General features: G+C 42.7%; 1 protein-coding gene across 2 annotated transcripts in view; it reads left to right on the top strand.

Moving 5' to 3' along the window:
- The window catches only part of LOC143291055 (sphingomyelin phosphodiesterase-like), a 37,163-nt gene that overhangs the window by 9,990 nt on the left and 1,123 nt on the right, over nucleotides 1-26,050 (top strand). For both annotated transcript variants that reach the window (XM_076600641.1, XM_076600640.1), the window contains 9 exons: nucleotides 2,992-3,092; nucleotides 3,849-4,018; nucleotides 6,470-6,580; nucleotides 12,913-12,993; nucleotides 13,353-13,440; nucleotides 15,052-15,134; nucleotides 15,956-16,148; nucleotides 17,614-17,706; nucleotides 25,260-25,354. In XM_076600641.1, coding sequence (XP_076456756.1) covers nucleotides 2,992-3,092; nucleotides 3,849-4,018; nucleotides 6,470-6,580; nucleotides 12,913-12,993; nucleotides 13,353-13,440; nucleotides 15,052-15,134; nucleotides 15,956-16,148; nucleotides 17,614-17,706; nucleotides 25,260-25,354 — 1,015 coding nt within the window. The remainder of the gene's footprint in view (nucleotides 1-2,991; nucleotides 3,093-3,848; nucleotides 4,019-6,469; nucleotides 6,581-12,912; nucleotides 12,994-13,352; nucleotides 13,441-15,051; nucleotides 15,135-15,955; nucleotides 16,149-17,613; nucleotides 17,707-25,259; nucleotides 25,355-26,050) is intronic.

Below are 26,050 nucleotides of genomic sequence, written 5' to 3'. Positions count from 1 at the left end.
TTTTAGTCATATGCCACATGGTATTATGGTTAGTTACCATATCTAATGATGACTGTTGTAATTACAATTTAGCCAGTAATGATTGCTATCATCTTCCTGTTAAAGTAATATGTAAATAAGCTAATTTTATGTTCAAGACACAGGTTTTTTTTTGACACAATTAGATATGCTGACTGCTTTTCATCATTGCAAAATTCGGTGATGATATATTGATACAGAAGAGAGCAATGCTTAAAAACATTGATATTTCTTGTTGAGAATGGTGTCAGTTTTCCAAGAGTTATATAAAAACATTCACCACAAAGAGACTTTTTTTTTCATCTTTAATCTTTCATAACTCTGGTTCTTTGGGATTGAATTAAAAAAAAAGAAAAGAAAAAAGATGTTGCATTGCTTTGCATTATATTGTATTGTATCGCATTGTATTGTATTGTATATTACTTTTTGTCACAACAGATTTCTCTCTGTGAAATTCAAGCTGTTCTCCCAACATTGCCACAGTTCAGGTGGATTGTGGTGTCCTGTAGTGTTGGTGGATTGTGGTGTCCTGTAGTGTTGGTCAGGTGGATTGTGGTGTCCTGTAGTGTTGGTCAGGTGGATTGTGGTGTGCTGTAGTGTTGGTGGATTGTGGTGTCCTGTAGTGTTGGCCAGGTGGATTGTGGTGTCCTGTAGTGTTGGTCAGGTGGATTGTGGTGTCCTGTAGTGTTGGTGGATTGTGGTGTCCTGTAGTGTTGGTGGATTGTGGTGTCCTGTAGTGTTGGTCAGGTGGATTGTGGTGTCCTGTAGTGTTGGTCAGGTGGATTGTGGTGTCCTGTAGTGGTGGTGGATTGTGGTGTCCTGTAGTGTTGGCCAGGTGGATTGTGGTGTCTATAGTGTTGGTGGATTTTGGTGTCCTGTAGTGTTGGTCAGGTGGATTGTGGTGTCCTGTAGTGGTGGTGGATTGTGGTGTCCTGTAGTGGTGGTGGATTGTGGTGTCCTGTAGTGTTGGCCAGGTGGATTGTGGTGTCTATAGTGTTGGTGGATTTTGGTGTCCTGTAGTGTTGGTGGATTTTAGTGTCCTGTAGTGTTGGTCAGGTGGATTGTGGTGTCCTGTAGTGTTGGCCAGGTGGATTGTGGTGTCCTGTAGTGTTGGTGGATTGTGGTGTCCTGTAGTGTTGGCCAGGTGGATTGTGGTGTCCTGTAGTGTTGGTCAGGTGGATTGTGGTGTCCTGTAGTGTTGGCCAGGTGGATTGTGGTGTCCTGTAGTGTTGGTGGATTGTGGTGTCCTGTAGTGTTGGTGGATTGTGGTGTCCTGTAGTGTTGGTGGATTGTGGTGTCCTGTAGTGTTGGTCAGGTGGATTGTGGTGTCCTGTAGTGTTGGTGGATTGTGGTGTCCTGTAGTGTTGGTGGATTGTGGTGTCTATAGTGTTGGTGGATTGTGGTGTCCTGTAGTGTTGGTGGATTGTGGTGTCTGTAGTGTTGGGTGGATTGTGGTGTCTGTAGTGTGTAGGTGGATTGTGGTGTCCTGTAGTGTGTTGGTGGATTGTGGTGTCCTGTAGTTGGCCGGTGGATTGTGGTGTCCTGTAGTGTTGGCCAGGTGGATTGTGTTGTCTTAGTGTGGTGGATTTGGTGTCCTGTAGTGTTGGTGGGATTGTGGTGTCCTGTAGTGGGGGTGGATTGTGGTGTCCTGTAGTGGTGGTGGATTGTGGTGTCCTGTAGTGTTGGCCAGGTGGATTGTGTGTCTGTAGTGTTGGTAGTGGATTTTTGGTGTCCTGTAGTGTTGGTGGATTTGTGGTGTCCTGTAGTGTTGGCAGGTGGATTGTGGTGTCCTGTAGTGTTGGCCAGGTGGATTGTGGTGTCCTGTAGTGTTGGTGGATTGTGGTGTCCTGTAGTGTTGGAGTGGATTGTGGTGTCCTGTAGTGTTGGTGGTGGATTGTGGTGTCCTGTAGTGTTGGCCAGGTGGATTGTAGTGTCCTGTAGTGGTGGTGGATTTTGGTGTCCTGTAGTGTTGGTGGATTGTGGTGTCCTGTAGTGTTGGTGGATTGTGGTGTCCTGTAGTGTTGGTCAGGTGGATTGTGGTGTCCTGTAGTGTTGGTGGATTGTGGTGTCCTGTAGTGTTGGTGGATTGTGGTGTCTGTAGTGTTGGCCAGGTGGATTGTGGTGTCTATAGTGTTGGTGGATTGTGGTGTCCTGTAGTGTTGGTGGATTGTGGTGTCCTGTAGTGTTGGCCAGGTGGATTGTGGTGTCCTGTAGTGTTGGCCAGGTGGATTGTGGTGTCCTGTAGTGTTGGTGGATTGTGGTGTCCTGTAGTGTTGGTGGATTGTGGTGTCCTGTAGTGTTGGCCAGGTGGATTGTGGTGTCCTGTAGTGTTGGTGGATTGTGGTGTCCTGTAGTGTTGGCCAGGTGGATTGTGGTGTCCTGTAGTGTTGGTCAGGTGGATTGTGGTGTCCTGTAGTGTTGGTGGATTGTGGTGTCCTGTAGTGTTGGTCAGGTGGATTGTGGTGTCCTGTAGTGTTGGCCAGGTGGATTGTGGTGTCCTGTAGTGTTGGTGGATTGTGGTGTCCTGTAGTGTTGGTGGATTGTGGTGTCCTGTAGTGTTGGCCAGGTGGATTGTGGTGTCCTGTAGTGTTGGTCAGGTGGATTGTGGTGTCCTGTAGTGTTGGTGGATTGTGGTGTCCTGTAGTGTTGGTCAGGTGGATTGTGGTGTCCTGTAGTGTTGGCCAGGTGGATTGTGGTGTCCTGTAGTGTTGGTGGATTGTGGTGTCCTGTAGTGTTGGCCAGGTGGATTGTGGTGTCCTGTAGTGTTGGTGGATTGTGGTGTCCTGTAGTGTTGGCCAGGTGGATTGTGGTGTCCTGTAGTGTTGGCCAGGTGGATTGTGGTGCCAGGTGGATTGTGGTGTCCTGTAGTGTTGGCCAGGTGGATTGTGGTGTCCTGTAGTGTTGGCCAGGTGGATTGTGGTGCCAGTGACGTTTTCTTTGATTGTTCTGTCCGGCGCCGCTTCCACCTGGCAGTGCCTGGAAAACAGGGGGCTGGTTACTATGGCGACTATCGGAACTGTGACACACCCACCTGGACGCTGGAAGGACTGTTCTCTCACCTGTCCAAACAACAGGTACTGGGATGAGCTGTGCTGCTCCCTCCTGTCACTTTGCTTGCTTTGTGTGTGTGTGTGTACATGTGTGTGTGTGTTTTTGTGTGTGTTTTCGTGAGTGTATGTGTGTGTGTGTTTGTGTGTGTGAAGTCAGACTCTTTATTTTTGAGGATAATTGAAAAACAAAGAATGTTTTTTTTTAATTTAGTCCTTGCCCCAACAGAGGGAATGAAGAGAAGAAACAAGATGTAAACATAGGAGTGAGGACATGAGGGATGATGAGGGATGGGGACATGAGAGGTGAGGACATGAGGGGTGAGGACATGAGGGATGATGAGGGATGGGGACATGAGAGGTGAGGACATGAGGGATGATGAGGGATGGGGACATGAGAGGTGAGGACATGAGGGGTGAGGACATGAGGGATGATGAGGACATGAGAGGTGAGGACATGAGGGATGAGGACATGATGGATGATGAGGACATGAGAGGTGAGGACATGAGGGATGATGAGGTGACAACGGATGAGGACATCAAGGATCAGGACATGAGGGATGAGGAAGACTTTAGGAATGATGAGGACATGACAGGTGAGTATATGAGAGGTGAGGTGACAAGGGATCAGGACATGAGGGGTGAAGACATGAGGGATGATGAGGGATGAGGTGACACGGGATGAGGACACGAGGGATGATGAGGGATGAGGTGACACGGGATGAGGACACGAGGGATGATGAGGACACGAGTGTTGAGGTGACGGGGGTGTGGCTGTTTCAGTTTGACTACATCCTGTGGACGGGGGACCTGCCGGCCCACAACATCTGGAACCAGACGCGGGCAGCACAGACAGGAATCCTGCAGCAGCTGACAACCCTGATGGACAAGTACTTCCCCAGCAAACCCGTTTTCCCTGCACTGGGCAACCACGAGAGTTCACCCGTCGACAGGTGATAGGCGGGGGTCATGGTCAGGTCATGGTGAGGTCAAGGTGGGGTCATGGTGAGGTCATTGATCAGGTCATTGGTCATGGTGGGGTCATGGGTCGTGGTGGGGTCATTGGTCATGGTGGGGCTTGGGTCATGTTGCCGTGGTGAAGTCATGATTGGGCCATAGTGGGGTCATGATGTAGAGCTAAACTGGGTCAGATGTGATTTTGAGTCAGGGTGGTCAAAGGGCCAGGGCAAGGCAGTGGAAGTACCACCACCACCCCCTCAGTCATTAAGAGACCTCCCCCATCCCCCTCCAACCCCCACCCCCACCCCCACCCCACCCCCCAAAAAAAAGTCAAAGGTCACCCGTTCCCCCCCAAATCCCATTGAATGTTTCTTTCTGTTTTCTGAAAATAAGGAAAGGATACGGTAAAAACTTGAATCCTTTGTTTCTTCAAAACGTAGCTCTTTTTGTTAAGATTTTGTCTGTGAACAGGGAAAGGGTTTCTGTTTACTGTGAATGAAAAATGACTTGTTCAATGTATATCTGTCTGTGAACAGGGAAAGGGTTTCTGTTTACTGTGAATGAAAAATGACTTGTTCAATGTATATTTGTCTGTGAACAGGGAAAGGGTTTCTGTTTACTGTGAATGAAAAATGACTTGTTCAATGTATATCTGTCTGTGAACAGGGAAAGGGTTTCTGTTTACTGTGAATGAAAAATGACTTGTTCAATGTATATCTGTCTGTGAACAGGGAAAGGGTTTCTGTTTACTGTGAATGAAAAATGACTTGTTCAATGTATATCTGTCTGTGAACAGGGAAAGGGTTTCTGTTTACTGTGAATGAAAAATGACTTGCTCAATGTATATCTGTCTGTGAACAGGGAAAGGGTTTCTGTTTACTGTGAATGAAAAATGACTTGTTCAATGTATATCTGTCTGTGAACAGGGAAAGGGTTTCTGTTTACTGTGAATGAAAAATGACTTGTTCAATGTATATCTGTCTGTAAAAAAGGAAAGGGTTTCTGTTTACTGTGAATGAAAAATGACTTGTTCAATGTATATCTGTCTGTAAAAAAGGAAAGGGTTTCTGTTTACTATGAATGAAAAATGACTTGTTCAATGTATATCTGTCTGTAAAAAAGGAAAGGGTTTCTGTTTACTATGAATGAAAAATGACTTGTTCAATGTATATCTGTCTGTAAAAAAGGAAAGGGTTTCTGTTTACTGTGAATGAAAAATGACTTGTTCAATGTATATCTGTCTGTGAACAGGGAAAGGGTTTCTGTTTACTGTGAATGAAAAATGACTTGTTCAATGTATATCTGTCTGTGAACAGGGAAAGGGTTTCTGTTTACTGTGAATGAAAAATGACTTGTTCAATGTATATCTGTCTGTAAAAAAGGAAAGGGTTTCTGTTTACTGTGAATGAAAAATGACTTGCTCAATGTATATCTGTCTGTAAAAAAGGAAAGGGTTTCTGTTTACTGTGAATGAAAAATGACTTGCTCAATGTATATCTGTCTGTAAAAAAGGAAAGGGTTTCTGTTTACTATGAATGAAAAATGACTTGCTCAATGTATATTTGTTTGTAAAAAGGGAAAGAGTTTCTGTTTACTATGAATGAAAAATGACTTGCTCAATGTATATCTGTCTGTAAGAGGAAAAGTGTTTCTGTTTACTGTGAATGAAAAATGACTTGTTCAATGTATATCTGTCTGTAAAAAAGGAAAGGGTTTCTGTTTACTGTGAATGAAAAATGACTTGCTCAATGTATATTTGTTTGTAAGAGGAAAAGTGTTTCTGTTTACTATGAATGAAAAATGACTTGCTCAATGTATATTTGTCTGTAAAAAAGGAAAGGGTTTCTGCTTACTATCAATGAAAAATGACTTGTTCAATGTATATTTGCCTGTTTGCTTGAATGGGCTTATTTCTAGTTTCCGACATCACTCCTTTTGTTTGAATGGTATGCCTGAAAGATACATGTAGGTTATGTTTCGAGCTTAGATGGGCGCAACACTTTTCCCTTTTTTTTGTCCAACGATGGAGAATGCGGTCTGTGACTGACCTTAATGACAGGTTTATGCAGCGAATGGCATTGTGTGTGTTAGTGTTGTGTCAGCTGTACAGCACTGAAGTGTTGACGTGTTGTGTGATTTTCTCTGTCAGTGTGTTGTGACACCTGTACAGCACTGCACTGTTGACGTGCTGTGTGATGTTCTGTCAGTGTGTTGTTATGTCAGCTGTACAGCACTGCACTGTTGACGTGCTGTGTGATGTTCTGTCAGTGTGTTGTGACACCTGTACAGCACTGCACTGTTGACGTGCTGTGTGATTTTCTGTGAGTGTGTTATGTCACCTGTACAGCACTGCACTGTTGACGAGTTGTGTGATGTTCTGTCAGTGTGTTATGTCACCTGTACAGCACTGAACTGTTGACGTGCTGTGTGATTTTCTCCGTCAGTTTCCCCCCAGAAGACATCACGGGAAGTCAGTCAATCCACTGGCTCTACAACGCTCTGGCAGACAGCTGGAAACCATGGCTGCCGTCCTCTGCGCTGCGCTCTGTGAGAAAGTGAGTGCTGCGTCAGTCACCTTCAGCACTGTGGAGAGTGCTCTGCTACACAGCTGTCATGTCAAGTGATCGGTGTGAGGTCAAGCCTGGACCTTCCTTTTTTGAGGAAGTATCTGGCTTTGTTCCAGTGTGCCTTTTTATTTTCCTGTGTGCTAGCTGAAAGGGTAGCATAAGCAACATTGACTTGAAGTTGTGCACCTTATGTATGGAGTTGCCACTGCTTGTTGTTGGTTAATGACTTGAAGTTGTGCACCTTGTGTATGGAGTTGCCAGTGCTTGTTGTTGGTTAATGACTTGAAGTTGTGTACCTTGTGTATGGAGTTGCCACTGCTTGTTGTTGGTTAATGACTTGAAGTTGTGTACCTTGTGTATGGAGTTGCCACTGCTTGTTGTTGGTTAATCATTTACTGTCCTAGTCCCGTTATTATTTTGTATTATGTCCAGGTTAAGTTGAAGGCCCCACAGCCTGTTGCAGGCAGCCACAGGCCAGTGAATTCATGTCTGCTGTGTCAGGTGGTCGGCATAGGGAGACCGCCACAGGCCAGTGAATTCATGTCTGCTGTGTGTCAGGTGGTCGGCATAGGGAGACCGCCACAGGCCAGTGAATTCATGTCTGCTGTGTCAGTCAGGTGGTCGGCATGGGGAGACAGCCACAGGCCAGTGAATTCATGTCTGCTGTGTCAGATGGTCGGCATAGGGAGAGCGCCACAGGCCAGTGAATTCATGTCTGCTGTGTCAGGTGGTCGGCACAGGGAGACCGCCACAGGCCAGTGAATTCATGTCTGCTGTGTCAGGTGGTCGGCATAGGGAGACAAGGTCCAGTCCTCCCTATGTGCCACTTTAAACTTCCCCGACCAGATTCAGGTACCCGTTCATGCCTGGGTAGAGTGAGAAACATGTGAGCAAAGTGCCTTTCTCAAGGACACAGCACCACCCACTGACTGATAATGGGGCCCTGGGCCCTGGTCAGTGGATTACAGGTCCAGTGCATGACATTCTGTCATGGGGGGGGGGCTATAGGGAGGTACCTGGTCAGTGGATTACAGGTCCAGTGCCTGACATTCTGTCATGGAGCACTTTAGGGAGGTACCTGGTCAGTGGGTTACAGGTCCAGTGCCTGACATTCTACCACCATGGGGCACTCTAGGGAGGTACCTGGTCAGTGGATTACAGGTCCAGTGCCTGACATTCTACCATGGAGCACTCTAGGGAGGTACCTGGTCAGTGGATTACAGGTCCAGTGCCTGACATTCTACCATGGAGCACTCTAGGGAGGTACCTGGTCAGTGGGTTACAGGTCCAGTGCCTGACATTCTGTCATGGGGCACTCTAGGGAGGTACCTGATCACTGGATTACAGGTCCAGTGCCTGACAGATTTGGCCTTGGGGCCTGGGGATGTATATTTATGTGTTAATATGTCCTGATGGAGAGGTATATTTATATCCAGGTAGAGAGGTATATTTGTGTCCAGGTAGAGAGGTATATTTATATCCAGGTAGAGAGGTATATTTGTGTCCATGTAGAGAGGTATATTTGTATATTTGTTTCCTGGTAGAGAGGTATATTTGTGTCCAGGTAGAGAGGTATATTTATGTCCTGGTAGAGAGGTATATTTGTGTCCAGGTAGAGAGGTAAATTTATGTCCAGGTAGAGAGGTATATTTATGTCCATGTAGAGAGGTATATTTGTGTCCTGGTAGAGAGGTATATTTATGTCCTGGTAGAGAGGTATATTTGTGTCCATGTAGAGAGGTATATTTGTGTCCATGTAGAGAGGTATATTTATGTCCTGGTAGAGAGGTATATTTATGTCCAGGTAGAGAGGTATATTTATGTCCATGTAGAGAGGTCTGTTTGTGTCCTGGTAGAGAGGTATATTTATGTCCTGGTAGAGAGGTATATTTGTGTCCTGGTAGAGAGGTATATTTATGTCCTGGTAGAGAGGTATATTTATGTCCTGGTAGAGAGGTATATTTGTGTCCTGGTAGAGAGGTATATTTGTGTCCTGGTAGAGAGGTATATTTATGTCCATGTAGAGAGGTATATTTGTGTCCATGTAGAGGTATATTTGTGTCCTGGTAGAGAGGTATATTTATGTCCTGGTAGAGAGGTATATTTGTGTCCTGGTAGAGAGGTATATTTATGTCCATGTAGAGAGGTATATTTATGTCCTGGTAGAGAGGTATATTTATGTCCATGTAGAGAGGTATATTTATGTCCTGGTAGAGAGGTATATTTATGTCCATGTAGAGAGGTATATTTGTGTCCTGGTAGAGAGGTATATTTATGTCCTGGTAGAGAGGTATATTTATGTCCATGTAGAGAGGTCTGTTTGTGTCCAGGTAGAGAGGTATATTTATGTCCTGGTAGAGAGGTATATTTGTGTCCATGTAGAGAGGTATATTTATGTCCTGGTAGAGAGGTATATTTGTGTCCTGGTAGAGAGGTATATTTATGTCCTGGTAGAGAGGTATATTTGTGTCCTGGTAGAGAGGTATATTTATGTCCATGTAGAGAGGTATATTTGTGTCCATGTAGAGAGGTATATTTGTGTCCTGGTAGAGAGGTATATTTATGTCCATGTAGAGAGGTATATTTGTGTCCTGATAGAGAGGTATATTTATGTCCAGGTAGAGAGGTATATTTGTGTCCTGGTAGAGAGGTATATTTGTGTCCATGTAGAGAGGTATATTTGTGTCCTGGTAGAGAGGTATATTTGTGTCCTGGTAGAGAGGTATATTTGTGTCCATGTAGAGAGGTATATTTGTGTCCAGGTAGAGAGGTATATTTATGTCCATGTAGAGAGGTATATTTATGTCCAGGTAGAGAGGTCTGTTTGTGTCCTGGTAGAGAGGTATATTTGTGTCCAGGTAGAGAGGTATATTTGTGTCCTGGTAGAGAGGTATATTTGTGTCCTGGTAGAGAGGTATATTTATGTCCATGTAGAGAGGTATATTTGTGTCCAGGTAGAGAGGTATATTTGTGTCCAGGTAGAGAGGTATATTTGTGTCCTGGTAGAGAGGTATATTTGTGTCCAGGTAGAGAGGTATATTTGTGTCCTGGTAGAGAGGTATATTTGTGTCCAGGTAGAGAGGTATATTTATGTCCATGTAGAGAGGTATATTTGTGTCCTGGTAGAGAGGTATATTTGTGTCCAGGTAGAGAGGTATATTTGTGTCCATGTAGAGAGGTATATTTGTGTCCTGGTAGAGAGGTATATTTGTGTCCTGGTAGAGAGGTATATTTGTGTCCTGGTAGAGAGGTATATTTATGTCCATGTAGAGAGGTCTGTTTGTGTCCTGGTAGAGAGGTATATTTGTGTCCTGGTAGAGAGGTATATTTGTGTCCTGGTAGAGAGGTATATTTGTGTCCTGGTAGAGAGATATATTTGTGTCCATGTAGAGAGATATATTTGTGTCCATGTAGAGAGGTATATTTGTGTCCTGGTAGAGAGGTATATTTATGTCCTGGTAGAGAGGTATATTTGTGTCCTGGTAGAGAGGTATATTTATGTCCATGTAGAGAGGTATATTTATGTCCTGGTAGAGAGGTATATTTATGTCCTGGTAGAGAGGTATATTTATGTCCATGTAGAGAGGTATATTTGTGTCCTGGTAGAGAGGTATATTTATGTCCTGGTAGAGAGGTATATTTATGTCCATGTAGAGAGGTCTGTTTGTGTCCAGGTAGAGAGGTATATTTATGTCCTGGTAGAGAGGTATATTTGTGTCCATGTAGAGAGGTATATTTATGTCCTGGTAGAGAGGTATATTTGTGTCCTGGTAGAGAGGTATATTTATGTCCTGGTAGAGAGGTATATTTGTGTCCTGGTAGAGAGGTATATTTGTGTCCTGGTAGAGAGGTATATTTATGTCCATGTAGAGAGGTATATTTGTGTCCTGGTAGAGAGGTATATTTGTGTCCTGGTAGAGAGGTATATTTATGTCCATGTAGAGAGGTATATTTGTGTCCATGTAGAGAGGTATATTTGTGTCCTGGTAGAGAGGTATATTTATGTCCATGTAGAGAGGTATATTTGTGTCCTGGTAGAGAGGTATATTTATGTCCAGGTAGAGAGGTATATTTGTGTCCTGGTAGAGAGGTATATTTGTGTCCATGTAGAGAGGTATATTTGTGTCCTGGTAGAGAGGTATATTTGTGTCCTGGTAGAGAGGTATATTTGTGTCCATGTAGAGAGGTATATTTGTGTCCAGGTAGAGAGGTATATTTATGTCCATGTAGAGAGGTATATTTATGTCCAGGTAGAGAGGTCTGTTTGTGTCCTGGTAGAGAGGTATATTTGTGTCCAGGTAGAGAGGTATATTTGTGTCCTGGTAGAGAGGTATATTTGTGTCCTGGTAGAGAGGTATATTTATGTCCATGTAGAGAGGTATATTTGTGTCCTGGTAGAGAGGTATATTTGTGTCCAGGTAGAGAGGTATATTTGTGTCCTGGTAGAGAGGTATATTTGTGTCCAGGTAGAGAGGTATATTTGTGTCCTGGTAGAGAGGTATATTTGTGTCCTGGTAGAGAGGTATATTTGTGTCCTGGTAGAGAGGTATATTTGTGTCCAGGTAGAGAGGTATATTTGTGTCCTGGTAGAGAGGTATATTTGTGTCCAGGTAGAGAGGTATATTTGTGTCCTGGTAGAGAGGTATATTTGTGTCCTGATAGAGAGGTATATTTGTGTCCAGGTAGAGAGGTATATTTATGTCCTGGTAGAGAGGTATATTTATGTCCATGTAGAGAGGTATATTTGTGTCCTGGTAGAGAGGTATATTTGTGTCCTGGTAGAGAGGTATATTTGTGTCCTGGTAGAGAGGTATATTTGTGTCCTGGTAGAGAGGTATATTTATGTCCATGTAGAGAGGTATATTTGTGTCCTGGTAGAGAGGTATATTTGTGTCCATGTAGAGAGGTATATTTGTGTCCTGGTAGAGAGGTATATTTGTGTCCATGTAGAGAGGTATATTTGTGTCCATGTAGAGAGGTATATTTGTGTCCTGGTAGAGAGGTATATTTGTGTCCATGTAGAGAGGTATATTTGTGTCCAGGTAGAGAGGTATATTTGTGTCCAGGTAGAGAGGTATATTTGTGTCCTGGTAGAGAGGTATATTTGTGTCCAGGTAGAGAGGTATATTTGTGTCCATGTAGAGAGGTATATTTGTGTCCTGGTAGAGAGGTATGTGTGTGTCCAGGTAGAGAGGTATATTTGTGTCCTGGTAGAGAGGTATATTTGTGTCCATGTAGAGAGGTATATTTGTGTCCTGGTAGAGAGGTATATTTGTGTCCATGTAGAGAGGTATATTTGTGTCCATGTAGAGAGGTATATTTGTGTCCTGGTAGAGAGGTATATTTATGTCCTGGTAGAGAGGTATATTTGTGTCCATGTAGAGAGGTATATTTGTGTCCTGGTAGAGAGGTATATTTGTGTCCATGTAGAGAGGTATATTTGTGTCCTGGTAGAGAGGTACATTTATGTCCAGGTAGAGAGGTCTTTATACAGTTACATATCTATATGTTCTGGTGACAGGTGTATTTGTGGCCTAGTTATAGTCTATAAAGGTATATTTTTGTCTTTTTTACACAGGAATATTTATGTCCTGATAACAGAGGTGTCCTGATTACAGAGGTCTGTTTATGTCCTGATTACAGGTCTGTTTATGTCCTGATTACAGGTCTGTTTATGTCCTGATTACAGGTCTATTTATGTCCTGATTACAGGTCTGTTTATGTCCTAATTACAGAGGTCTATGTCCTGATTACAGAGGTCTATTTATGTCCTGATTACAGGTCTATTTATGTCCTGATTACAGGTCTGTTTATGTCCTGATTACAGAGGTCTATTTATGTCCTGATTACAGAGGTCTATTTATGTCCTGATTACAGGTCTGTTTATGTCCTGATTACAGGTCTGTTTATGTCCTGATTACAGGTCTATTTATGTCCTGATTACAGAGGTCTATTTATGTCCTGATTACAGGTCTGTTTATGTCCTGATTACAGGTCTGTTTATGTCCTGATTACAGGTCTATTTATGTCCTGATTACAGAGGTCTGTTTATGTCCTCATTACAGAGGTCTATTTATGTCCTGATTACAGAGGTCTGTTTATGTCCTGATTACAGAGGTCTGTTTATGTCCTGATTACAGAGGTCTGTTTATGTCCTGATTACAGAGGTCTGTTTATGTCCTGATTACAGGTCATTATGTCCTGATTACAGAGAACTACAGCAGTGTGAAAGTGGATACCACCTCTCCCGACCCCTTGCACTCCCTGTGTTGATGCATGGGGGCACATTGTTTCTCTGACACTGAAGAGGTGTTTTTCAGGGGAGGCTACTACACAGTCAGCCCATTTCCTGGATTCCGTTTGATCTCCATCAACACCAATGCTTGTAACAACATGAACTGGTGAGTGTTGATGTCTGTTGTAACAGTGTGAACTGGTGAGTGTTGATGTCTGTTGTAACAACATGAACTGGTGAGTGTTGATGTCTGTTGTAACAACGTGAACTGGTGAGTGTTGATGTCTGTTGTAACAACATGAACTGGTGAGTGTTGATGTCTGTTGTAACAATGTGAACTGGTGAGTGTTGATGTCTGTTGTCATATCATGAACTGGTGAGTGATGTTTGTTGGCACATCATGATGATGATGATGATGACGATGACAATGACACTGATTGCAGGTGGCTGTACCTGAACACGACAGACCCTGACAGACACACAAGGTGATGACGATGACAATGATGACGATGACACTGATTGCAGGTGGCTGTACCTGAACACGACAGACCCTGATGGCCAGCTGTCCTGGCTGATCGACACGCTGCAGACAGCAGAGGACAACAAGGAGAAGGTAACTTCCTGTTCCTGCTTCCCTCAGTTCTTCTCTTCCTGTCTTTATCCCTCAGTCCCTCTCTTCCTCTGTCTTTATCCCTCAGTCCCTCTCTTCCTGTCTTTATCCCTCAGTCCCTCTCTTCTTTATCCCTCAGTCCCTCTCTTCCTCTGTCTTTATCCCTCAGTCCTTCTCTTCCTGTCTTTATCCCTCAGTCCTTCTCTTCCTGTCTTTATCCCTCAGTCCCTCTCTTCCTGTCTTTATCCCTCAGTCCCTCTCTTCCTCTGTCTTTATCCCTCAGTCCTTCTCTTCCTGTCTTTATCCCTCAGTCCCTCTCTTCCTCTGTCTTTATCCCTCAGTCCTTCTCTTCCTGTCTTTATCCCTCAGTCCTTCTCTTCCTGTCTTTATCCCTCAGTCCCTCTCTTCCTCTGTCTTTATCCCTCAGTCCCTCTCTTCCTCTGTCTTTATCCCTCAGTCCCTCTCTTCCTGTCTTTATCCCTCAGTCCCTCTCTTCCTCTGTCTTTATCCCTCAGTCCCTCTCTTCCTGTCTTTATCCCTCAGTCCTTCTCTTCCTGTCTTTATCCCTCAGTCCTTCTCTTCCTCTGTCTTTATCCCTCAGTCCCTCTCTTCCTCTGTCTTTATCCCTCAGTCCCTCTCTTCCTCTGTCTTTATCCCTCAGTCCCTCTCTTCCTGTCTTTATCCCTCAGTCCCTCTCTTCCTCTGTCTTTATCCCTCAGTCCTCTCTTCTCTGTCTTTATCCCTCAGTCCTCTCTTCCTCTGTCTTTATCCCTCAGTCCCTCTCTTCCTCTGTCTTTATCCCTCAGTCCCTCTCTTCCTCTGTCTTTATCTCTCAGTCCTTCTCTTCCTCTGTCTTTATCCCTCAGTCCCTCTCTTCCTGTCTTTATCCCTCAGTCCCTCTCTTCCTGTCTTTATCCCTCAGTCCTTCTCTTCCTGTCTTTATCCCTCAGTCCTTCTCTTCCTCTGTCTTTATCCCTCAGTCCCTCTCTTCCTGTCTTTATCCCTCAGTCCTTCTCTTCCTCTGTCTTTATCCCTCAGTCCTTCTCTTCCTGTCTTTATCCCTCAGTCCCTCTCTTCCTGTCTTTATCCCTCAGTCCTTCTCTTCCTGTCTTTATCCCTCAGTCCTTCTCTTCCTGTCTTTATCCCTCATCCCTCTCTTCCTCTGTCTTTATCCCTCAGTCCCTCTCTTCCTCTGTCTTTATCCCTCAGTACTTCTGTGATGACACAGGTATACATCATCGGCCACAGTCTGACATTGATGTTGATGTTGATGACACAGGTACACATCATCGGCCAGTCTGACATTGATGTTGATGTTGATGACACAGGTACACATCATCGGCCACAGTCTGACATTGATGTTGATGACACAGGTACACATCATCGGCCAGTCTGACATTGATGTTGATGACACAGGTACACATCATCAGCCACAGTCTGACATTGATGTTGATGTTGATGACACAGGTACACATCATTGGCCACAGTCTGACATTGATGTTGATGACACAGGTACACATCATCGGCCACAGTGTGACATTGATGTTGATGTTGATGACACAGGTACACATCATTGGCCACAGTCTGACATTGATGTTGATGTTGATGACACAGGTACACATCATCGGCCACATTCCCCCCGGCATTGATGACTGCTTGAAGGTGTGGAGCCACAATTATTACAACATCATTGACAGGTGAGTATTCACATTGATATGCACACACACACACACACACACACACACACACACACACACATCATGCAAACACACACACACGTACAAACTTTCACATAGATACACATGCGCTCACACATACTCTCACACACACTCACCTCTCATGTCAAGCTGAAAGCAGCTAACGTTTCAGCCATGTGGTGTGTTGGCCAAGAGGTAACGCATCTGCTTAGGAAGCGAGAGAATATGAGCGCACTGATTCGAATCACACCGACATTCACCAGTATTTTCTCCCCCTCCACTAGACCTTGAGTGGTGGTCTGGACGCTAGTAATTCGGATGAGATGATAAATCGAGGTCCCATGTGCAGCATGCATTTAGCACATGTAAAAGAACCCCCGGCAACAAAATGGTTGTCCCTGTCAAAATTTTGAAGAAATATCCACTTTGATAGGAAAACAAATATAATTGCAAGCAGAAAAAAATACAAAATAATGGGTGGCGCTCTCAGTGTAGCGACACGCTCTCCCTTGGGAGAGCAGCCTGAATTTCATACTGAGAAATCTGTTGTGACAAAAAGAGTAATACAAATACAAACTGAAGGCAGCTGACGTTTGAGCCAGACTGAAGGCACCTATTGTTTGAGCCAGACTGAAGGCACCTATTGTTTGAGCCAAACTGAAGGCACCTATTGTTTGAGCCAAACTGAAGGCACCTATTGTTTGAGCCAGACTGAAGGCAGCTATTGTTTGAGCCAAACTGAAGGCACCTATTGTTTGAGCCAAACTGAAGGCACCTATTGTTTGAGCCAAACTGAAGGAAGCACTGTTCACTGCGGGCAGGTACGAGAGCACCATCAGCGGTCAGTTCTTTGGCCACACCCACTTTGACCACCTGGAGGTGTTTTACGACACGGCCACCCTGACGCGGCCGACCAGCGTGGCGTACATCAGTCCCAGCGTAACCCCCTACTCCAACCTCAACATGGGCTACAGGATCTTCACCATCGACGGCAACTACACCACCAGCTCCTGGGTCAGTGCCGCACTCGTTTTTACCTTGCTTGTGTGGATGATTCCTCATGTCCATGATTGAACTGTGTTGTGTGGTGTGTTGTTGTATTGTACTGTAGTGTACTGTATTGTATATTGAATTGTATTGTCCTGTTTTGTATTGTATTGTGTTTCTTTTTGTCTTTGCAGATGTGGTGTAGCTTATATGGATTTGTCCGAATGCAGTGACGCCTCCTTGAGATACACTGATACTGATATGCAGACTGCTCACAGTACAGAGGCACGCTTTTATTTATTTATTGATTATGACAGGCACAGCAGCCAAGTGGTTAAAGCATTGAACTTTCAGTCTGAGGGTCTCGGGTTCGTGTCCTGGTCACAGTACCTCGTGGGTAAAGGGCGGAGATTTTTCCTATCTCCCAGGTCCAACAGATGGGCAGACCTGCTGGTGCCCGAACCTCTTTATGTGTATAAGCCTGCAGAAGATCAAGCACGCACGTAAAAGATCCTGTGATCCATGTCAGTGATTGGTTGGTCATGGAAACAAGTACATACCCGGCATACACCCTCCCACCCGTCTGAAAACTGAGTATGACTGTGTAGGTGGGTGGGGTGGGGTAAAAACAGACATAGATGTAACAGCCCCATTTATGTGTGTGAGTCAAAAGAGGAGTCGCTGCCCATGAACAAGAGGAGGAGAGGTGGTTGTTTTGTATTTCTTTGTTTTATACGCACACACACACACACACACACACATATATATATATATATATGTGTGTGTGTGTGTGTGTAGATATAGATAGATATATAGATGCAGACACACACACACACACACACACACACACACATTTAGTGTCTGTAAGTGTATTTGTTTTACCACAATATCCCTTATGTGTGGGTGTGTGTATGTGTGTGTGTGCAGAAGTGTCTTTCTTCTTGTCTGATGGAATTCTCAGGAGCGTTTGGTGACTGACCATGATGAGGATGACTGTTGATGATAATGATGAGGATGACTGTTGATGATAATGATGAGGATGACTGGTGATGATAATGATGAGGATGGCTGATGATGATAATGATGAGGATGACTGTTGATGATAATGATGAGGATGACTGGTGATGATAATGATGAGGATGGCTGATGATGATAATGATGAGGATGACTGCTGAAAAGGAGTTTGGTTGCTGACCATGACTCTCGATGACAATGTTGGCAATCATGACGACAATGACAACGATGATGATGATAATGACAATGACTGATAATGATGGTAGTGACGATGATGGTGATGATGATTGATGGTGATCACATTGACTGATGATAATGATGATAATGATGATGGTGATGATGACAGTAATCATTGACTAATGATAATGATGATGGTGATGATGACAGTAATCTTAATGATTGATGATGGTGATAAAGATGATGATGGTGATCATGATGATAATGATGATGACGACGATGACGATGACTGTTGTTGCAGGAGGTGTTGGACCATGAGACATACATCCTGAATTTGACAGCTGCCAACACCCGCCGTCAGCCTCCGGTCTGGCAACTGGAGTACACTGCCAAGGTGTGTGTGTGTGTCTGTGTGTGTGTGTCTGTGTCTGTGTAAAACATTGGACTTTCAATCTCCGGGTCCCAGGTTTGAATCTCAGTAATGGCACCTGGTGGGTAAAGGGTGGAGATTTTTCCAATCTCCCAGGTCAACATATGTGCAGACCTGTTAGTGCCTGAACCCCCTTCGTGTGTATGCGCAGGCAGAAGATCAAATACACATGTTAAAGATCCTGTAACCCGTGTGGGTTATGGAAACAAGAAAATACTCAGCATGCACATCCCCGAAAACAGTATGGCTGCCTCCATGGTGGCCTAAATAAACAAAATGGTCATACACGTAAAATGTCGCATGTCTGTATGAGGTGATAATTATGTAAGGGAGGCCACTGGCCCCAGCTACTTTGGATTTCTCCGCCTGAGTATAATAGTAGTTTGTACAGAACCAGTACAGGACTGAAGTATGATAGTAGTTTGTACAGGACTGACGTATGATAGTAGTTTGTACAGGACTGAAGCATAATAGTAGTTTGTACAGGACTGAAGTATGATAGTAGTTTGTACAGGACTGAAGCATGATAGTAGTTTGCACAGGACTGAAGCATGATAGTAGTTTGTACAGGACTGAAGTATGATAGTAGTTTGTACAGGACTGAAGTATGAGGACTGAAGTATGATAGTAGTTTGTACAGGACTGAAGTATGAGGACTGAAGCATAATAGTAGTTTGTACAGGACTGAAGTATGATAGTAGTTTGTACAGGACTGAAGCATGATAGTAGTTTGCACAGGACTGAAGCATGATAGTAGTTTGTACAGGACTGAAGTATGATAGTAGTTTGTACAGGACTGAAGTATGAGGACTGAAGCATGATAGTAGTTTGTACAGGACTGAAGTATGAGGACTGAAGTATGATAGTAGTTTGTACAGGACTGAAGCATAATAGTAGTTTGCACAGGACTGAAGCATGATAGTAGTTTGCACAGGACTGAAGCATGATAGTAGTTTGTACAGGACTGAAGTATGAGGACTGAAGTATGATAGTAGTTTGTACAGGACTGAAGTATGATAGTAGTTTGTACAGGACTGAAGTATGAGGACTGAAGCATGATAGTAGTTTGTACAGGACTGAAGTATGAGGACTGAAGTATGATAGTAGTTTGTACAGGACTGAAGTATGAGGACTGAAGTATGATAGTAGTTTGTACAGGACTGAAGTATGAGGACTGAAGTATGATAGTAGTTTGTACAGGACTGAAGTATGATAGTAGTTTGTACAGGACTGAAGCATGATAGTAGTTTGTACAGGACTGAAGTATGAGGACTGAAGCATGATAGTAGTTTGTACAGGACTGAAGCATGATAGTAGTTTGTACAGGACTGAAGTATGATAGTAGTTTGTACAGGACTGAAGTATGAGGACTGAAGCATGATAGTAGTTTGTACAGGACTGAAGTATGAGGACTGAAGTATGATAGTAGTTTGTACAGGACTGAAGCATAATAGTAGTTTGCACAGGACTGAAGCATGATGGTAGTTTGTACAGGACTGAAGCATGATAGTAGTTTGTACAGGACTGAAGTATGATAGTAGTTTGTACAGGACTGTAGTATGAGGACTGAAGCATGATAGTAGTTTGTACAGGACTGAAGTATGAGGACTGAAGTATGATAGTAGTTTGTACAGGACTGAAGTATGAGGACTGAAGTATGATAGTAGTTTGTACAGGACTGAAGTATGAAGTATGATAGTAGTTTGAACAGGACTGAAGTATGATAGTAGTTTGTACAGGACTGAAGTATGATAGTAGTTTGTACAGGACTGAAGTATGATAGTAGTTTGTACAGGACTGAAGTATGAGGACTGAAGCATGATAGTAGTTTGTACAGGACTGAAGTATGAGGACTGAAGTATGATAGTAGTTTGTACAGGACTGAAGCATAATAGTAGTTTGCACAGGACTGAAGCATGATAGTAGTTTGCACAGGACTGAAGCATGATAGTAGTTTGTACAGGACTGAAGTATGAGGACTGAAGTATGATAGTAGTTTGTACAGGACTGAAGTATGATAGTAGTTTGTACAGGACTGAAGTATGATAGTAGTTTGTACAGGACTGAAGTATGAGGACTGAAGCATGATAGTAGTTTGTACAGGACTGAAGTATGAGGACTGAAGTATGATAGTAGTTTGTACAGGACTGAAGTATGAGGACTGAAGTATGATAGTAGTTTGTACAGGACTGAAGTATGATAGTAGTTTGTACAGGACTGAAGCATGATAGTAGTTTGTACAGGACTGAAGTATGAGGACTGAAGCATGATAGTAGTTTGTACAGGACTGAAGCATGATAGTAGTTTGTACAGGACTGAAGTATGATAGTAGTTTGTACAGGACTGAAGTATGAGGACTGAAGCATGATAGTAGTTTGTACAGGACTGAAGTATGAGGACTGAAGTATGATAGTAGTTTGTACAGGACTGAAGCATAATAGTAGTTTGCACAGGACTGAAGCATGATGGTAGTTTGTACAGGACTGAAGCATGATAGTAGTTTGTACAGGACTGAAGTATGATAGTAGTTTGTACAGGACTGAAGTATGAGGACTGAAGCATGATAGTAGTTTGTACAGGACTGAAGTATGAGGACTGAAGTATGATAGTAGTTTGTACAGGACTGAAGTATGAGGACTGAAGTATGATAGTAGTTTGTACAGGACTGAAGTATGAAGTATGATAGTAGTTTGAACAGGACTGAAGTATGATAGTAGTTTGTACAGGACTGAAGTATGATAGTAGTTTGCACAGGACTGAAGTATGAGGACTGAAGTATAATAGTAGTTTGTACAGGACTGAAGCATGATAGTAGTTTGTACAGGACTGAAGTATGATAGTAGTTTGCACAGGACTGAAGTATGATAGTAGTTTGCACAGGACTGAAGTATGAGGACTGAAGTATGATAGTAGTTTGCACAGGACTGAAGCATGATAGTAGTTTGTACAGGACTGAAGTATGATAGTAGTTTGTACAGGACTGAAGTATGATAGTAGTTTGCACAGGACTGAAGTATGATAGTAGTTTGTACAGGACTGAAGTATGATAGTAGTTTGCACAGGACTGAAGTATGATAGTAGTTTGCAGAGGACTGAAGTATGATAGTAGTTTGCACAGGACTGAAGCATGATAGTAGTTTGCACAGGACTGAAGTATGATAGTAGTTTGTACAGGACTGAAGATGATAGTAGTTTGACAGGACGAAGTATGATAGTGGTTTGCACAGGACTTATTAAATAGTTTTGTAAAACTGAAGTTTATTTTGTAACAATGCGTTTAAGTATGGATGTGGGTTATCTGCACTGAATGACGTACATCGCTCAGTCGATTTTCCAGGACTGGTGGAATAGAGATTCACAATCTCAGGGCATGTATGCAGCAGTTCATGTTAGTTATTGGCAAGGAAAAGTAACGTGCTGTCTGTGGGTAAGTTTCACATGATGAAGGGAGAGTCATGGCAATGTTTGTGCACTAGGGACTGAAGTCTGTTCATGTAGACAAGGTTGCACAATGACACAATAGTTTGTTGCAGGCTGCCTATGAGATGAAGTTGTTATGTAGACAGGAGAGTAAAGACATATAGTTTGGTCAGGACTGAGTTTGGGATGAAGCATGTATTAGAAAGTAGCTGTCACATGACTGATTGTATGCAGGACTGACGTATGATAGTAGTTCTGTACTGTAGACAAGTAGTCAGTTCAATGAACATGTTCTAGTTGCCAGGTGCTAAGGATGATAGTGTTTGTAAGGACGAAGTAGCAGTCAATGAAGATATAGTATTGGTTGCAGGCTGCTAGGATGATAGTTGTTCCTGTAGACAGGTAGAGTCATGAATATGTTTGGTTCAGGACTGCTATGGGATGAAGTTTGTTTGCAGACTGAAGTTATGAGGCTGAAGTAGATACGTATATTACAGGTAGAGTATACTGAGGACTGACACGTTTTTTTTACTGTCAATGTGTCAAATGTGACTAGTTCTTATTCGTTTAAGACTTTCATGTGTTAGAATTTGTACGGACTGCAGCAAGATGGAAGTGTATGTACAGGATTGGACGATTGATTGGAGTTCTTGTGCATAGACAGCCTGAAGGTCAATTTTGTAGAGTTTATACAACAAAGTAAGAGAGACGAAGATGAAGATTTTGATTGTTTGTACGGCTATGAATCATTGATATAGTTGTTCAGATGATGTTGATAGTATTTGTACAGGACTGATATTGAGACTGAAGCATGATATAGTTTGTACAGGATGTAGTATGAGGACTTGAAGTATGATATTAGTTTGTACAGGACTGAAGCATAATGTAGTTTGCACAGGACTGAAGCATGATGGTAGTTTGTACAGGACTGAAGCATGATAGTAGTTTGTACAGGACTGAAGTATGATAGTAGTTTGTACAGGACTGAAGTATGAGGACTGAAGCATGATAGTAGTTTGTACAGGACTGAAGTATGAGGACTGAAGTATGATAGTAGTTTGTACAGGACTGAAGTATGAGGACTGAAGTATGATAGTAGTTTGTACAGGACTGAAGTATGAAGTATGATAGTAGTTTGAACAGGACTGAAGTATGATAGTAGTTTGTACAGGACTGAAGTATGATAGTAGTTTGTACAGGACTGAAGTATGATAGTAGTTTGTACAGGACTGAAGTATGAGGACTGAAGCATGATAGTAGTTTGTACAGGACTGAAGTATGAGGACTGAAGTATGATAGTAGTTTGTACAGGACTGAAGCATAATAGTAGTTTGCACAGGACTGAAGCATGATAGTAGTTTGCACAGGACTGAAGCATGATAGTAGTTTGTACAGGACTGAAGTATGAGGACTGAAGTATGATAGTAGTTTGTACAGGACTGAAGTATGATAGTAGTTTGTACAGGACTGAAGTATGATAGTAGTTTGTACAGGACTGAAGTATGAGGACTGAAGCATGATAGTAGTTTGTACAGGACTGAAGTATGAGGACTGAAGTATGATAGTAGTTTGTACAGGACTGAAGTATGAGGACTGAAGTATGATAGTAGTTTGTACAGGACTGAAGTATGATAGTAGTTTGTACAGGACTGAAGCATGATAGTAGTTTGTACAGGACTGAAGTATGAGGACTGAAGCATGATAGTAGTTTGTACAGGACTGAAGCATGATAGTAGTTTGTACAGGACTGAAGTATGATAGTAGTTTGTACAGGACTGAAGTATGAGGACTGAAGCATGATAGTAGTTTGTACAGGACTGAAGTATGAGGACTGAAGTATGATAGTAGTTTGTACAGGACTGAAGCATAATAATAGTTTGCACAGGACTGAAGCATGATGGTAGTTTGTACAGGACTGAAGCATGATAGTAGTTTGTACAGGACTGAAGTATGATAGTAGTTTGTACAGGACTGAAGTATGAGGACTGAAGCATGATAGTAGTTTGTACAGGACTGAAGTATGAGGACTGAAGTATGATAGTAGTTTGTACAGGACTGAAGTATGAGGACTGAAGTATGATAGTAGTTTGTACAGGACTGAAGTATGAAGTATGATAGTAGTTTGAACAGGACTGAAGTATGATAGTAGTTTGTACAGGACTGAAGTATGATAGTAGTTTGCACAGGACTGAAGTATGAGGACTGAAGTATAATAGTAGTTTGTACAGGACTGAAGCATGATAGTAGTTTGTACAGGACTGAAGTATGATAGTAGTTTGCACAGGACTGAAGTATGATAGTAGTTTGCACAGGACTGAAGTATGAGGACTGAAGTATGATAGTAGTTTGCACAGGACTGAAGCATGATAGTAGTTTGCACAGGACTGAAGTATGATAGTAGTTTGCACAGGACTGAAGTATGATAGTAGTTTGTACAGGACTGAAGTATGATAGTAGTTTGCACAGGACTGAAGTATGATAGTAGTTTGCAGAGGACTGAAGTATGATAGTAGTTTGTACAGGACTGAAGTATGATAGTAGTTTGCACAGGACTGAAGTATGATAGTAGTTTGCACAGGACTGAAGTATGATAGTAGTTTGTACAGGACTGAAGTATGATAGTAGTTTGCACAGAAGTATGATAGTAGTTTGCACAGGACTGAAGTATGATAGTAGTTTGTACAGGACTGAAGTATGATAGTAGTTTGTACAGGACTGAAGTATGATAGTAGTTTGCACAGGACTGAAGTATGATAGTAGTTTGAGTATGATAGTAGTTTGTACAGGACTGAAGCATGATAGTAGTTTGCACAGGACTGAAGTATGATAGTAGTTTGCACAGGACTGAAGTATGATAGTAGTTTGTACAGGACTGAAGCATGATAGTAGTTTGTACAGGACTGAAGCATGATAGTAGTTTGTACAGGACTGAAGTATGATAGTAGTTTGTACAGGACTGAAGTATGATAGTAGTTTGTACAGGACTGAAGCATGATAGTAGTTTGTACAGGACTGAAGCATGATAGTAGTTTGCACAGGACTGAAGCATGATAGTAGTTTGTACAGAACCAGTACAGGACTGAAGCATGATAGTAGTTTGTACAGGACTGAAGTATGATAGTAGTTTGTACAGGACCGAAATCAGACTTCAGTCGGAGTGTGGGTCACAGTGTCTTTATTTAAACATAGTTTTAGAAAAAAGTTCTTTTTCAGTACACCAAATGCATGTTGTATATTGGATGTTGGTTTATCCTGTCATCTGAATGACGACACGCTCAGTCTGATTTTCCAGACTTGGTGGAAAGGGATGGATTCAAACCCAAATCCTCATGGGCATTGTATTGGCAGCGTCTTCATGTTGAGGTCTACTGTGGGCAAGGTAACAGTCACACAGTGTGCTGTCTGTGGGATGAAGTCTGTTCACTGTAGACAAGGTAGCAGTCAATGACACAATGTTCTGGTTGCAGGCTGCCTATGGGATGAAGTCTGTTCACTGTAGACAAGGTAGCAGTCAATGACACAATGTTCTGGTTGCAGGCTGCCTATGGGATGAAGTCTGTTCACTGTAGACAAGGTAGCAGTCAATGACACAATGTTCTGGTTGCAGGCTGCCTATGGGATGAAGTCTGTTCACTGTAGACAAGGTAGCAGTCAATGACACAATGTTCTGGTTGCAGGCTGTCTGTGGGATGAAGTCTGTTCACTGTAGACAAGGTAGCAGTCAATGGCACAATGTTCTGGTTGCAGGCTGCCTATGGGATGAAGTCTGTTCACTGTAGACAAGGTAGCAGTCAATGACACAATGTTCTGGTTGCAGGCTGCCTATGGGATGAAGTCTGTTCACTGTAGACAAGGTAGCAGTCAATGACGCAATGTTCTGGTTGCAGGCTGCCTATGGGATGAAGTCTGTTCACTGTAGACAAGGTAGCAGTCAATGACACAATGTTCTGGTTGCAGGCTGCCTATGGGATGAAGTCTGTTCACTGTAGACAAGGTAGCAGTCAATGACACAATGTTCTGGTTGCAGGCTGTCTGTGGGATGAAGTCTGTTCACTGTAGACAAGGTAGCAGTCAATGACACAATGTTCTGGTTGCAGGCTGCCTATGGGATGAAGTCTCTGTTCCCAGCAGACTGGAACCAGTTCATCAGCCGCCTCCAGAAGAACAGCACACTACTGCAGGACTATTACAGGTAGGTCATCACTGGGCAGAACACGTTTTTTTTTCTTCACTGTGGCCACAGGTCGTGTCAAGTGTGACTGTTTCCTTATTCGTTTAAAACTTTTCATTGTTAGCAAACTTTGTGGCACTGCAGCAAGACTGGAAGTGTATGTCACAGTGATTTGGACCGATTTGATTGGAGTTCCTTCAGTGCATAGACCATGCCAGAAAAGGTCAAGTTTGTGTGAGCAGCTTAAAACAAAAGAGAGAGAGAGAGAGAGAGAAAGAATTTTGATGTGATTGTGTTGATCTTTGGTGTCATTTTTATTGATCTTCAACTTCATCATATTGTTCGATGATGTTGTGTTGATTTTAAACTCATCTGATTGATGTTTTATTGAAATATCTTGATCTTTGATGTAGTTATATTAATCTTTGATTTTATTGTATTGGTCTTTGTAATCATCATGTCAATGCTGTCATCATTTTGATTTTCAGTTTCATCAGCTTGTCAGATATTGTTGATTCTTGGTATGATAGATAAATGTCACCATGTTGATCTTTTACATTATTACACTGATCTGTGGTACCTTTACATCAGTGTTTAACATGATGACACTGATGTGTGACATGACTGATGTTTGACATGATGACACTGGTGATTTACATGATGATGACACTGATGTTTTACTTGATGACACTGATGTTTTACATGATGACACTGGTG

This window comes from Babylonia areolata, chromosome 16 (assembly GCF_041734735.1).
Source record: "Babylonia areolata isolate BAREFJ2019XMU chromosome 16, ASM4173473v1, whole genome shotgun sequence".
NCBI lineage: Eukaryota > Metazoa > Mollusca > Gastropoda > Neogastropoda > Buccinidae > Babylonia > Babylonia areolata.
Note: the sequence above shows the minus strand (reverse complement) of the source record. Positions and strands in the feature narration are given on the sequence as shown.